Source organism: Micromesistius poutassou (assembly GCF_964030765.1).
Source record: "Micromesistius poutassou genome assembly, chromosome: 5".
Lineage (NCBI taxonomy): Eukaryota > Metazoa > Chordata > Actinopteri > Gadiformes > Gadidae > Micromesistius > Micromesistius poutassou.
The window spans coordinates 18974559-18989441 of NC_140275.1; the positions used below are offsets into that span (position 1 = coordinate 18974559).

General features: G+C 45.9%; 1 protein-coding gene across 2 annotated transcripts in view; it reads right to left on the reverse strand.

Annotated features, from left to right (window-relative positions):
- Nucleotides 1-1312: 1312 nt before the first annotated feature.
- Nucleotides 1313-14883, reverse strand: part of hip1rb (huntingtin interacting protein 1 related b) — a 30673-nt gene continuing 17102 nt past the window's right edge. For both annotated transcript variants that reach the window (XM_084468764.1, XM_084468763.1), the window contains exons 16-32: nucleotides 12107-12223; nucleotides 11793-11894; nucleotides 10830-11024; nucleotides 10327-10474; nucleotides 9113-9199; nucleotides 8413-8520; nucleotides 7489-7625; nucleotides 7115-7225; nucleotides 6560-6618; nucleotides 6137-6167; nucleotides 5971-6033; nucleotides 5435-5535; nucleotides 4749-4854; nucleotides 3032-3155; nucleotides 2770-2831; nucleotides 2341-2580; nucleotides 1313-2047 (exon numbers count right to left, since the gene is read on the reverse strand). In XM_084468764.1, coding sequence (XP_084324890.1) covers nucleotides 2039-2047; nucleotides 2341-2580; nucleotides 2770-2831; nucleotides 3032-3155; nucleotides 4749-4854; nucleotides 5435-5535; nucleotides 5971-6033; nucleotides 6137-6167; nucleotides 6560-6618; nucleotides 7115-7225; nucleotides 7489-7625; nucleotides 8413-8520; nucleotides 9113-9199; nucleotides 10327-10474; nucleotides 10830-11024; nucleotides 11793-11894; nucleotides 12107-12223 — 1800 coding nt within the window. In that variant the 3' untranslated portion in view covers nucleotides 1313-2038. The remainder of the gene's footprint in view (nucleotides 2048-2340; nucleotides 2581-2769; nucleotides 2832-3031; nucleotides 3156-4748; nucleotides 4855-5434; nucleotides 5536-5970; nucleotides 6034-6136; nucleotides 6168-6559; nucleotides 6619-7114; nucleotides 7226-7488; nucleotides 7626-8412; nucleotides 8521-9112; nucleotides 9200-10326; nucleotides 10475-10829; nucleotides 11025-11792; nucleotides 11895-12106; nucleotides 12224-14883) is intronic.

Genomic DNA, 14883 nt, shown 5'->3' on the forward strand with positions numbered 1-14883 from the left:
TCCTGCAACAGGGAGGCTGCAGTTCCAGGACAGCAGTCCTAGGACCCTCGTGACGTGACGTTTTGACTTTGACTTTGACTTGAGTTGCTGTTTGCTGGGATGGCGAATGAATCTCATGAGTTACCAAAGAATAATTCATGAAAACGTGAGGAAACAAAACCCTAACTAAACTTAACCGTATCTAAAAAGACATACCCTAACGACCCAAACCCTAAACTTAACCATCTCTAATAACTCAACTTTACTATCTTTAACACCTAAACTAAACCATCTTCTACCTAATACCGAAACTCAACCATCTAACCTGCTAAAGAACAAACAAACAAAAACGTGGGTCCTAGGAGCGCGGTCCTAGGAGAGCGATCCTGGAACAGTGACAGTTGGACCCTGGGCAGGTCGAGGTCAACCCTCCAGTGAACCCCACGGACCCCGAGTTCACAGAAAGAACACTAAAACATATCTAGGTTAAGTTGTGTACAATTTGTAGAATGCATTTACCAAATATATTAAAATAAATGTATAACTAGGTTTCTAACAAGTTTAATCCAGCAACTTGCTGTTGTATCATCAATACATTAATAATGAATTGATTATTAATTGTCAAATGCTATACCTCTTTCTAATGCATTTATGCAATTTGTGATAATTAAAAACAAACTCATTATTTCAGAGGCTGTTTAGATATTCAGTTGAATTAATTCTTTGTTATGTGACTTGACAGCAAGCACTTATTCATAACAATAAACTCCAGAGACATACTGTACTTAATCATAAACAGTCATGGTTTATTCAGCACATTTACAATTCTTACAATGGAAACCACCTTTATCTTTACTAAAATATATTAATAGATCTGAGTGTATAAAGACATTACATACAGAGGAAGGACAGAACAGAATAGATGCGTTTCAAAGACCCTTTCAAAGACCCAAAGACGCAAAACTCAGAGGAGGAAGGGTGAACTAGACACACACACACACACACACACACACACACACACACACACACACACACACACACACACACACACACACACACACCCACACCCACCCACCCACCCCCCCCCCCCCCCAATGGACTCCCTAGACCATCAATTAAGAACCAGTCACCAGGGGGCGTGGCTAGAGCAGCTGAAGTAGGCGGTCTCTGACCCTGACGGAGCAGACGTTATGTTGCTCCACCACCACCCAGCAGAACATGAAAGAAGCAGTGTAGAAAACAGACGGGAGGCATGTCGTCGTGCTCATCCTGCACCACGTGCACCAGCACCTCTCAGCCACCAGAAAACAAACGGGTGAAGAAGGATAAACACACTCCCACACAGTGCAGTAGGCTCTGCAGCCACTAGGGGCACATTCATCTAAAAGCGTTCTATAAACAGTCGTCTGTTCGGAGACAACCTGTACAGTGGTTTAAAATTGATGAAACAAATCAGCATGATACAGGAACAAATGGATCCTTCCACTGTTCGTTGTGCCCTAAACACCAAGAACACACGGTGCATTCCCTTGTGCCCTGTGCCCTACACACTGAGAACACATGGTTCCTTCATTGTTCCCTGTGCCCTACACACTGAGAACACATGGTTCCTTCCCTTGTACCCTGTGCCCTACACCCTGATAACACATGGTTCCTTCCCTTGTGCCCTGTGCCCTACACACTGAGAACACATGGTTCCTTCCCTTGTACCCTGTGCCCTACACCCTGAGAACACATGGTTCCTTCCCTTGTGCCCTGTGCGATACACTCTAAGAACAAACTAACAGCAGTGGAAGTGGTGGTGCTGTATGAACATGTTTTCAAATACAATCAAAATACTAAATACACAGGGATATATGCATCTGGGATCCAAATGATCAGTTTGGCGAAAATAATATTAATTACTCGTGTGTGTGTGTGTGTGGAGATATATTTATATATATATAGAGAGAGATTTAAAAAAGCTGTAAAAAGGGACCCTGTGCTAACGATCTCTGGCTGAAGCTCAGACACTCAGCGGTCCGACCATCAAAGTCCAGTTCTTCTTCTGTGCTCTTGATCACTTGAACTGCAACAGAAAGGGAAAGGTCAATTAAATCACCATTGGACAAGATGACATTTGAATGTAGTTACCGGTATAGAAATCCAAACTAGTAACACATGACTTGAACCTGCACTGTGCGTGCTGTCCTATGAGAAGTCTCTAGTAGCTTGAGGTGCAGCTTCAGGTATACAATGATACTGTACCGACAGCGATATATTGTTGCGTCGCATTCTTCTGACAACTGGACCTATTGTAAGTCTTGGATAAAAGCGTCTGCTTAATGCCCTCGATGTAAATGTCCATCAGGCAGGTCCTACCATGCTCTTGGGCGGGAGGCTGGGCTTCTGGGCCAGCGTTGGTTTCTTCATGACGCTGGGCTTCTGCTGCAGCCCGGGGGAGGACGGGCCGCCGTGGGACGGGGAGGAGGAGGCCGAGGACGACACGCCGTTGCCCTCGGAGACCAGGGCCGCGCCCGCTATCCCATAATGTTTCTTCCTCAGCTCGCCCAGCCGGAGGCGCTCATTCTCCAGCTGGGACTCCAGCTCCAGGACCTTCACCTGGGGGGGGGGGGGACAGGTCGGGTATAACATGAAGCACGGCCTACACTCCTGTCGCTGTGAGATCTAGAACACATCTAATCCGTTTGTTATAAACTGTGCCCTATTGTGGTCTACTGGCTTATTCAGAGCAGCTCTGTAGTTCTGAGTGGACGGATGACTACGTTCCACACGTTGACCACAACTTGCCTGCGACTCCATTTCCTCCTTCTTCAACTTGATGAGCGACATTCCGGAGAAGTCCATGGTGTCTGCACGGAAAAATGGTTGACACGTAAAACAGACAGACTTGTTTTGGGGACAAGTACTTTGTGCAGGAGACACAACTCAAGACATCCACACACAACCCACCCCCACACACACACACACACAACATACACACACACACAACATACACACCCACACCCAACACCTAAACACACACACCCCGCCCTCCCCCTGGCCCACCCACCCTTGTCCTCCAGGTTCTCCAGCCCCGTCCGGGTGGACGCCACCACGTTGGCCGCCATCTCGTTGACGGTGCGGGACGCCTGCTGCAGCACCGTCAGCCTCGTGCTGTTGCGGTCCGCCTTCACCTGGCGGGACGAGGGGGCGGGGGGTTAGGACGGGAGGGAGGTGGGCACTGTGAGCAATCACACGCTTCAAAAACACCCTTTGTGCATCAGCAGAGGCGCACTGGATGGTGGAATGAATGGCAATGTGGGCGCTGTGTTTATAAAAACACTGTTCTGTGTGGCCCCCGAGGGCCTCATTTACAGTGGCTCAAGGTGGTTCTTAAAGGGGTAGTTCAGGATTCATTTCCAAGTGAGCCAGTGTGTTATTTATCATTGGAGACCGTTTTCAACACTTTTCATTCAGTCCTTCTAGTTGCAGAAATCGCTGGTGCTAGGCTAGCGCAAGTCGAGGGGCACTGCTAGCCTGCCAATAAAAACTGTTTTACCCACTCCAAAGTACACCCGATGCAAACCAATTATAATGCCCGACTATCGATGTAAATGTCTGTGTTGATAGAATAATATTAGAAATAAAACTATCCTTGTATCGCAATGATCACATTACATTTTGGGGGACTACTTTCTCAGCAGTGGCGGAATTTCACTTTGCTCCGGTGTAGCAAACAATTCACTACAGCAGAAGATAAACAGAGAAGCGCACTCCAGGTAATATCAGTCCGCCCCTGCCGTAGCTTGCTTCCAACTACAGGGATTATAAACTAAATGCAATGCGATGCAAGGGTAAGTTTATTTCTAACACTATTCTATCAACACAGACATTTACATCGATAGTCAGGCATTATAATTGGTTTGCCTCGGGAGTGGGTAAAACAGTTTTTATTGGCAGGCTAGCAGTTCGCCTCGACTTGCACTAGCCTAGCACCAGCGATTTCTGCAACTAGAAGGACTGAATGAAAAGTGTTGAAAACGGTCTCCAATGATAAATAACACACTGGCTCACTTGGAAATCAGACCCGATGTCCAAAATCCTGAACTACCCCTTTAAGGCGGTAGGAGCCCTCCCGTTGTTTTTTATAAAAACGGTTGTTTTAACAAGGAATTGTGTATTGGTTAAAATGCTATGTGTTTCAAGGAGCCACTGTGTGTTGATAAAGTTGAAGATAGTTGAAGCAATGCAAGGTCCTGAATTAATGAAGTTGTACTAAAGCTGTGCATGTGCTACCAAAGATATGTGTGTGTTTGAAGCAGTGCTAGGATGCTGTGTATTAGTTTCATGTTTCAAGTGGCAGTTCTGCATGTGTTAATAAAGTTTTAAGATTGGTGCTCTCTTGAGGCCTCTCCTCCCACCAGTATTAAGATTCCTGCCAACCTTCACACTCAATCCTCAATAAATTCACCCCAGTCAGTAACTGTGGCACTGTTTGCGTCTTTAATTTTTATAATAAGCATGGATGTTTTATGAGAATGTAACGCAAGCGTTTGAGTCACCAATCATCCATTCTCACGGGTGACGATTGCCAACTCCAAGGTTAGTCGACCGTACGCTACGATGTGTTCCTAAAGCTTGCGCAGTCATGAGGGGGCCTACCTTGGAGGTAACGAGGGGCGGGGGGGCCTACCTTGGAGGTCATGAGGGAGGGGGGGCCTACCTTGGAGGTCATGAGGGGCGAGGGGGGCCTACCTTGGAGGTCATGAGGGGCGAGGGGGGCCTACCTTGGAGGCGGCCACCAGCTGCGCCGTGCTGGCAGCGATCTCGTGGGAGCAGACGATCAGCTCCTCGTACTTCCCCGTATGCAGAACCACCTTGTCAGCAGACTCTCTGCGAGGGGAGGAGATGCGTCACTGTCAGTGGGGAACCTGCAAGTCATGGAGGCCTGGTCCCTGCCAGGTCTCTTTGTTGTATTTTGGAGGTGAATGTTTTCAAACGTCCAAACCAAACTTCTCCAAAGTAAACTCTGATTACGTGAGTTGCCATACAGTTACACACATAGCATCCTGATGTCAGCTAGCTGCTGGTCTGGCAGGCACAGAACTTGAGCAAGATAACTTCTCTCTACATAAGTCTTGTAACAAATCATTCAAAAGGTGCGACTTCTGTCGGTAATGTGTATTCAATGTCCACGACCAAACCATGTGTCTAGAGTCATGTTATTCACGGTGACTTTATCCAGCAACGGGTGCAGCATTGTACAGCGTGTGATGGTGGAACGAGCTCCCTGCCGATGTCAGGACCGCAGAGTCGCTCACCAGCTTCCGCAAGAGACTCAAGACTCTGCATAGCAGTGATATATTGTTTCTCCTTCTCCTGACAAATGTACTTATTGGAAGACACTTTGGATAAAGGTGTCTGCCAAATGCCCAAAATGTGAATGTCAATTTAAATGATGCAGGTCACTTACACCATCTGCGTGGCGCCCCAGCCCACTGCCTTGGAGGCCGAGATCAGGCCCTCGGTCCAGCGGGAGTTCCTGGCGTAGAACTCCTTAAGGGTGGCGGCTCCCTTCAGAGACACAGTGACAGGGCCGAGGTCAACACAACAGTCAAGCCGTCAGCATCAGGGGGCTGCGGTGGAACGGCAGACCACCCACAGACCCCTCATTAGTCGGCCATAATAGGTGCTTTCCGGATCCGCCCGTCCCGCCAGACATGAGGGGAAACTCCAGAGGCACAAAACTATTGGCTAAATCAACACTGCTTTGTTTACTGGAGATATCTCTCCTTTGAAGTAGGCCTGGGCGTTGTTCATGCACAGACAGACTAACTCCCTTTAAATGTTCCTTTTTTACGATACAATAACTTAAAGTCTTCCCTGTGTGGGGAAGTAGCAGAAAACAAACCCCTGGTTTTGGGGATCAAAGAACAGAGATGGATCCTGACATGATGTCAGGGACAACGACACTCATGAACCTCATCTTCATACACAGAGCCGGCTTACCCTCCCCCCCTCCGCAATCTCCTTCTGCAGGTCTGTGGAGGCCAGCACCAGCATGCGGATGGCCTGAAGAACCAGAAAGGCATCACATTAAAAACCACAGCATTAAACCACAGATGATCTGTTACTAAAATAATTCAATAAAGCTTTGATAAAGGCTGTGGCCTACCTTCATCAGGTCTGTGCAACTGAAGAGGATTCTGTAAGAGAAATATTCATCACAGAGGTTAACAAAAATGGAAACTGGCCATGATTTATGCAAAAATCTAAAGTAAATGACACAGAAACACCGGTTACTCAACACCGGTCATGTTTTAATGATTGGCTCAGATTGGCTAAGCTGACGCCAGAGGGTTTGTTCTATAGGACCATCAGGAGCTCTTCACACATGAACACCATCCAAGAAAACAACACTCGTTGGGAGCAGTTTGAGCTCAAGTGTTTTTCTGACAAACACTTTTAGCCTGGCCGGGCCAAAGATCAAACCTCCTACCCTCCAGTTCATCTCCAGATGGTTTCATCTGCCCTCTCAGCCAGGCCCCACTCACCCATTTAAAAACATCTGGGTGAGAAGATCCTGATAGAAACCCACCTTTCATTGACCTCCAGCTTCACCCCTGATGTGTCCTTTCGTGCCTGATTCATCATTTCCTGTAAGCAGACAGCATACGAGAACCAATCAGAATCAGCGTATTGGACAAATAACAAACTATTTTAAGACGGGTTGTTGAGTATTTTCTAAATACTATCGGAATCCATACCCAATCAATTGATTCTATCATTTTAAGTTTTCCTTTAAAAAGGTTTTGGCCGGTTAGTTGAGACTCCAGGTTAATTATTGACCTCTGTGTTAATTGTCTCTGTCAGAATGTAAATCAGTAGATAAGCTTTTCCTGGGAGAAAGCTACCTAGCCACGACAGCTTGTGTGTGCTTAGCTGGGTTTTTCCAAAACAAGACGGCTATGGGAGCTTCTTAACACTCTTATGGAACATAATGACATAACGTTTTGCATCTGGACAATGTCAGTAATTAACCTGGGGTCTTGGCGAATCAACCTAATCCTTTCTCCAAAAATGTAATAAATATCTACATCTACTACGTTAGCGCTGTGCTACAGAGGGCCAGACGGCGAGGGGCGGAGCTCACGTCGATGCGGCGGACCGCCTCCTCGATGGCCGCCTGCGTCGCCGCCATCTCCTTGTCCACCATGTCTCCCAGCTCGTCCTGCCGCACGTCAGAGCCCTTGGGCCGCAGCTCCTGGACACGGTAACCGCGGGCAACGTCACATCCACTCATGACATGACATTCCGTGACTTGTTGGGACCCACATTATGTGTGTGAACGTGCAGCTGGTTCTAAATGTTATTTCTATGATATAACAACTATATTATTACATACTAGACATCAAATGCCTTAAATATCTTTAAATATCTAAAAAAGGGAACAACTTGAGTTCAGTTCATTTCCATGTGAGCGCCGAGGTTCGGGTCCGGGGGTCTGCAGGTGGACCCGGGTCTCACCTGTCCCAGGTTGAGGATCTTCTGCACGATGAGGCGGACGGCGGCCGGGTCGGCCCTCCGGACGCTGGCCTGCTCCTTCAGCTCCTTCAGGTACGCCAGGCTCTGCACGGCGCAGCTGCGGCAGTTCTCCGTCAGCCCTGGGTGGGGAGGGGAGGGGTGGGGGGGGGGGAGGGAGAGGAGGAGCTGCCATCACCAGTCCGAGGCTTTAGGGGGGGCTGATGATGGGGGTACACCACCACATGGGGCTCACAGCTGACTGGTGTGATTTGAATGTGAAACTGTGATACTGTGATATCAATACTTAAAGTCAACCATACTCAATTAATGGACTAAATTAATACAAATAGATTATTTGATCATGAAGGTGTTTTTTCATTTTCTTATTATGGAACATATGACTTATTATGCAACTATTATCACAATCAGACGCAAATCAATTTGTTTCGTTCCTATTAAGAAGCTTACTAGTGTAGGGGCCCCGCTCTACGGTCCCTAACCTATCCTACACAGTGGTGTGTAGTGTAGGGGCCCCGCTCTACGGTCCCTAACCTATCCTACACAGTGGTGTGTAGTGTAGGGGCCCCGCTCTACGGCCCCTAGCCCCATCCTACACAGTGGTGTGTAGTGTAGGGGCCCCTCTCTACGGCCCCTAGCCCTATCCTACACAGTGGTGTGTAGTGTAGGGGCCCCGCTCTACGGTCCCTAACCTATCCTACACAGTGGTGTGTAGTGTAGGGGCCCCGCTCTACGGCCCCTAGCCCCATCCTACACAGTGGTGTGTAGTGTAGGGGCCCCGCTCTATGGCCCCTAGCCCCATCCTACACAGTGGTGTGTAGTGTAGGGGCCCCCCGCTCTAGGGCCCCTAACCCCGGGGTCAATGGGAGCAGCGTGCTGCATGCTGCGTGCTGGTTGGTGGGTTCTTACGGTCGGCGTGGTCGACGGGCGCGGTGTGCGCGGTGGCGCTGCCGTTGACGATGGTGTCGGCGGCGAGGTGGGAGAACTGGGTGAGGGCCCGCACCAGGGCCCCGGCGTCTGGATGGGGAGGAGGACACCAGGATCAACACACAGGGGGGGCTGAGTTTAGTTATCTGATATCAGTTTCATTAACCAGACATATTTATTTTTATTCTATATACTTTTCTATGCATGTATTAATTAGGAATATATTTGTGTGTGCTTCTGTGCCTTCATGGAGTGGGCAGGGAGGACAGGGTGCTGGAGAGAGGGAAGGCGGACTAGAGAATCGGGCCTTTAGCTGCATCAGGTTAATTCAATCAAAAACATTTATCCAATCTCATTTTGATAAATCAAATATTTGCTTTGGTCATTTATCAAGTAAAAATACCAATATTGTGCCGCATTAGGATTCAGAAATTGAAATACTAGGTTTATGGTTCATTATGAAATGGATACTTTTTCTTGGCTGCTCGTAAAGCAAGCTAATTTAAGAAATCACTTTGAGACTCTTTTTTGTGATGGCCGTTGTATTTAATTTCACCTTTAAACCACTGATGAAATTAAGAGTGATGTATGTTGTGTGAAAGCAGAGTGGGAGGAGCTGACTCATGCTAACTTTTAATGAAGAGTGATGCATCTTAAAGCTGAGTGAGAGACGCTGACTCACCTGCCATGTCCTTCACAAAGTGGGCGTGGCCCGTCTTCACCTGGTCGATGGAGGCCAGTGTGGCCTCGGCCCGGCTCACCAGGTAATCTGACCACACAGGAGCAGACGGGGGGCGGGAGAGGGGAACGGTTACACGGAAGACTTTCTAACAGCTATTCTACAATTGATGAATGACAAGTGATCAATGCGAAAAAAAAACGTCTTTCGTTTTGCCGAGTTCCTCGTGTTTCCGCTGTGAGCACCTGGTTTATTTAGTGGAGCTCCCTGGAAAATGTCAAGGCAAGAATAGGAAACGGCCAACATCTTTGTAAGTTTAGGTTCATGATGTATGGTTGCTTTGCATTTTTATTTCTTGGCTGTAACAAAAGGCTGTAGGACAGCCCCTGAGGGATGCTAGCTCTACCTCAGATTTTTAGCGTAAAATACACACGTCCCGTTCTCAAATGTAGGCTGTTACATTGTCAGGGTTCATATGTGAACGGCAGTTGGTATCGAAATTCTGGAAAATTTCCGCCAATTTCCCTGCGTAAGGCATAACATTACAAGTAAAGTTCCGGCGCAACCATATGTGCATACGATGCAGAAATGACGCACTCATGTAAGCCGTTTCAGAACTGTGGGAGGCAATCAAAGTTATCAAGGAGTGGAGTTAATTCTAGGCTGGCTTTTCACTGTGAGCTCATGCTGGAGGGAAATATACACCACTGTTCATCGTAAAGCTTTCTGTAAGGCCGATTAGGCAGCTTAGTGGATCAAGGAGTGAAACAGCTTGTTTAACCCAAGGATTTAAAAAAAAGGGTGATTTGGACAGACTGGCAGACTTTCAACCTGCAGGGATTCCTTTATTGGTAACTTAATCTGGCAACCTTACAGCGTTGATGTGTGAAAGTGGCTACTGACTCATGATCATCGGTAATAGGGTGGTGGCCATTTTCTAATAATCGTCTGACCAGCTGTGATACACGGTCAACCACATCTAATAACCTTCACAACGGCTGTCAGCCCAAAGATCTCTGCGTGAAGCTGCTCCCCTCTCCTTTCCTCAAAGTAAGCGCTCTGTGTTCACCCTCTGCACTACAGAGCACGGGGGAGGGGGGGGGGGGGACAGGAGTACATGGTAGAACGTTTGGCTTGATCATCATCTTCATAGCTAGATAAAAGCCTACTGGTTGCTTTACCTTCATATCTTATTTCAAATCACACTCAGAACCCACCTGGGGAGCTGGTGCAGCGGACGTGCAGCGGGTCGTCCAGCTTGGCCACCGCGTCCTGGATGATGTTCTCTGCCTCGCTGACCGTCCCCTGGAGCAGAGAGAACTGCTCCTCCAGGAGCTTCTGCTTCAGCTGCTCCTCGCGACCGGCCTGCAACACAAACCACACCTTTAGCCCAGGCTGGGCTGAGCTAGGTTGGACTCTCCACCAGGCTAGGCTAGGCTAAGCTAGGTTGGACACTCCACCATGCTAGGCTAGGCTAGGTTGGACCCTCCACCAGGCTAGGCTAGGCTAGGTTGGACTCTCCACCAGGCTAGGCTAAGCTAGTTGGGTCCGTCCACCAGGCTAGGCTAAGCTAGGATGGACTCTCCACCAGGCTAGGCTAGGTTGGACTCTCCACTAGGCTAGGCTAGGTTGGACTCTCCACTAGGCTAGGCTAAGCTAGGTTGGACCCTCCACAGGCCAGGTTTGGCAGGGCTCTTCCCAGCGAGGCCAGCTGACTGACCTTCTCCTGCAGCATGCTCTGGAGGTTCCCCAGGTCCCGGCTGCTCTTCTCCCGCTCCACCTGCAGGGAGGACTGCTCGGCCAGCGCAGACTGCCGCAGCGACGACAGCTCCGCCTCCTTCTCGCTCACCGAGCGCATCAGACGCTCCTTCTCCGCCTGCAGGGCCGTCATGGAGCTGCTCAGCTCCACGCCCACCTGGGGAAATATCAGGGCGTCAGGAGGGCAGTGGGAACGAATCTCTGGAAGCCCAGTGGAAGCTCAATAGAGGCCCAGTGGACGCTCAATAGAGGCTCAGTGGAAGCTCAATAGAGGCCCAGTGGAAGCTCAATGGAAGCCCAGTGGATTTGTGAATGTTGAGACTTGATGACATACGTCATAGTTAGGATGTTTAGTACATCCACAGAGAGGAGGAAATCCTGACTATCAATTAGTGATCATGGAAATATAAATCATAAATATTTGATCAATTAAAAAAATAAAATCTATGGTGTTTCTGGATTTTCAACCGCTAGTTGCGTCTCCCTAAGCAACAAGAAGCAGTAACGTTAACAAAATTAGAGTAAACACAGCCATAAATGCAGTAATTGCAGAAAGAGACTTAATAACTAATTATCAAAATATCAAACTGAGTGTTTGTACTAGCAGAGTTTCTCAGTGGAAAATACGTTTTCCCGTCGCTAAAGCAAAAGTTCTCATCAACTTGCTCCTCTGGTGATGGAGATGATCCCACGGATCTGATTTAATCGGATTACATTACTGTAACAGTAACGTGTTTATCCCATGTATCCACTGAGCAACACACTGGGATGGTGTCACATGGGGCTACCCTGATTGGCTGAAGGAGCTTGTCTGTCAAGGCAAGAATGTGAGCTCACGGCATGAGGATGGTCTCCAGGCTGGATTTCAGCCTCACTCTATAAACATGACAAACGGTATTCTTAACGTTCAAGAAGAGGTTCAGACCTTCTCGTTGCTCTGCAGAGTGGACTTGATTTTCGTCATTTCAGCCATCTTATCCACCAGCTCCCTCCTCAGCTTCTCCATCTCAAACTTCTGCTCCTCCAGCTACAGAAGGGACACAAGAACACAACATCTCTAAACTCCTCAGCCATAGCATTATGAGTTTAGACAGCATTGACCTAGCATTATAATAGTCCGACACAGAGTTTGACGTGAAGCCTATTGATAGGTTAAAGAGGAGCTGAAGCAGGAGAATGCTGAGGGAAAGTCAACATCCACCAAAGGCTTCGGTAACCGGGGGCGACCGCACCACTGACCGTCATGTCCGCCTCCCGTTTGAGCCGCTCCACCTCGAGCGCCATCTGCATCTTGGTGCGCTCCACGTCCTCGTGGGTCTGGTGGCTGGCGGTCAGGATCCTCTCAGTGTCGGCGCTCTGATGGGGAAACAACCACAGGAGCCATGGTCACATAGAGACACGCCGTCTGTTTACAGATGTAGCTTCTAGAGCCCTTTCTGCATCCAGATATCATCTCTTTACACTGCCTTACACCCCCTGCTGACCGGCACGGGGCAGCAGACCAGATCCCCTCCTGATCAGCTGGGGTGTACAGGGTACAACTTTGAACCATGTTCATGGTTCACACAATATCAGAAGATGAGTGACCGCTGGGATGCAGCTGTCTTGGATAATGATGAGAATTATTAATAGTAATAGAATTGCAAAGGACAGGAATGTTTCACAGACATTTGCTTTACACCCATGTTCAGGAAATATTAAGGGTAATGATAATATAAAATGATATACAAAAGATAGACACCAAATGACATACTTTACTTTACTTTTTCTTTGTACTTGTCATACACACTGCAGCTACCCTTACAAAGTACGTACTGTTGCACACAGTATGCTTACAATTGGGACATACAGTACAGGTGATGTTACTGATCAGCCCACCTGTAGCCACCCATCAACTTCCACAGGCTCAGTCGTATCTCCTGCTGCAGAGTATTATATTCTGTCATCAATAATTACCCCTAGAAATTTTTTTCATATACCCTTTCTAAGTTTATGCTCTCTATCTGTACCTGGATGTTTTCAGATTTTTTACAGTTTCAAAATATCATAATTTTACCAGTATGATTGTGTCATCTGAAAAAAGGATACATTTCAAAGATTTTGATACATTGCAAATATAATTTATATACATGTTGAATAACATTGGTCCCAGTACTGAACCCTGCGGAACGCCACACACAATGTCCAAGCATTCTGACTTGTATCCATCCATCATCACAAACTGTTGCCTTCTCTCTAAATAGCTCTTCACCCAATTCAAAACTACCCCCCGAATCCCATATTGTACTCGTTTTGTAATAATATATTGTGATTTATTGTATCAAATGCTTTTTTTAAGTCTATAACTGTCCCGATCGCAAATTTCTTATTGTCCGTGGAGTTAGTGATTTCTTAGACTTCAGTTAAGGCTAGTGCTGTTTACCGGTTTGTTCTGAATTCATATTGGCTGTCGGTGAGTAATTTGTATTTATCTATGAATTTGCATAATCTATCTAGAATTTTTCAAGAATTTTTGAGAATTGAGGGAGCAGAGGGATTGGCCTATAATTTGTGAAGTGGTATTTATTGCCAGTTTTGTACATCGGTATGACTTTGGCTGTTTTCATTTTATTGGGAAATTGTCCAGTATGAAATGACGGAAGGTTACAGATGTGAGCTAATGGTTTAGAGATACCCTTAATTACCCTTTTAACCCTTTTAACAGTTTTTATGTCAATGTCATCACAATCGAAGGAAGTTTTGTTTTTGCATTTGTTTACAACATCTATAATTTCTTTCTCAAGAACAGGATTGAGGCACATTGAGCTGGTGTTTCTTTTGATAGATGTATCATGAGGTGAAGTGTCAGTCATAGGTATTTTTTCCGCTAAAGTTGGTCCAATGTTTACAAAATAATTATTAAACTGATTAACGACCTCATCCATTTTATTTATATTCTTATCATTTTCGCTGAAATACTGGGGGTAAGTGGTATGTCTCGGGGTATCTCTAATCACACTACTTAATATGGTCCATACCTTTTAATATTATTTTTATTCTTTTCTAATATTGTACTATAATATTCTTTTTTACATATTCTCATAATACTTATTTTTGTATTTCTTATATTTATTTTCTGCTTCCTTAGTTCTGTGTTTAACAAATTCTCTATATAGAGTGTTCTTTTTGCAAGAATTTTGTAATCTTTTTTAGATCCATAGTTTATTTTTATGTTTATTTTTTCTGTTGTCGTCCCTAACTGGACAATTTTTATCATATAACTGTTTAAACAATTTCACAAACTCATCATATGCTATATTCAGATCATTTACATTATATATAGATTCCCAGTCATATGCAATCAAATTGTTTTCTAGTGTAGTCATAGACTCCTCTGTCCTGACTTGTGTATTGTGGTCTGTTGGCTTGGTAGGTTTTCTCGTAGTTGCAGTTATAGACTATGAATATGGGTAAATGGTCAGTGATGTCATTTATTAATAATCTGCTTATTATGTAGTTATCTAGGACGTTTGTGAGAATATTGTCAATTAATGTGGCACAGTGTGATGTGATTCTACTGCGTCTAGTTACTTGAGGGTACAGACTGAAATTGTATGAGGTGTTAATGAATTCTTCTGTCATTCTGTGCTTTGGGTTCAGAAGATCAATGTTGTAGTCTCCGCAGATAAACATGGTTTGTATATTTTTCCTTAACCCAGTTAATGAATGAATCTATATTAGAGCCTGGAGTTCTGTAACTCACAATGATGTTTTTATTTTTTTCCATTAACATTTAAATTGTAACACATTCTAAAACATTATTTATCACTGTTGACATGCTTTCTAATACTTGTAGATTAGATTTTTATCTACAAACAAAGCCACACCACCTCCATTCTTGTTTTTTCTGTTTATACAGATCATTTCGTAACCTTTAAGTTCAAACTCCATGCCCCTATCATTGTTAATCCAAGTTTCTGAAATTGCAATAATGTTGAATGGCTGCGAGAATTGTCAGAGGTAATACTTGATATTGT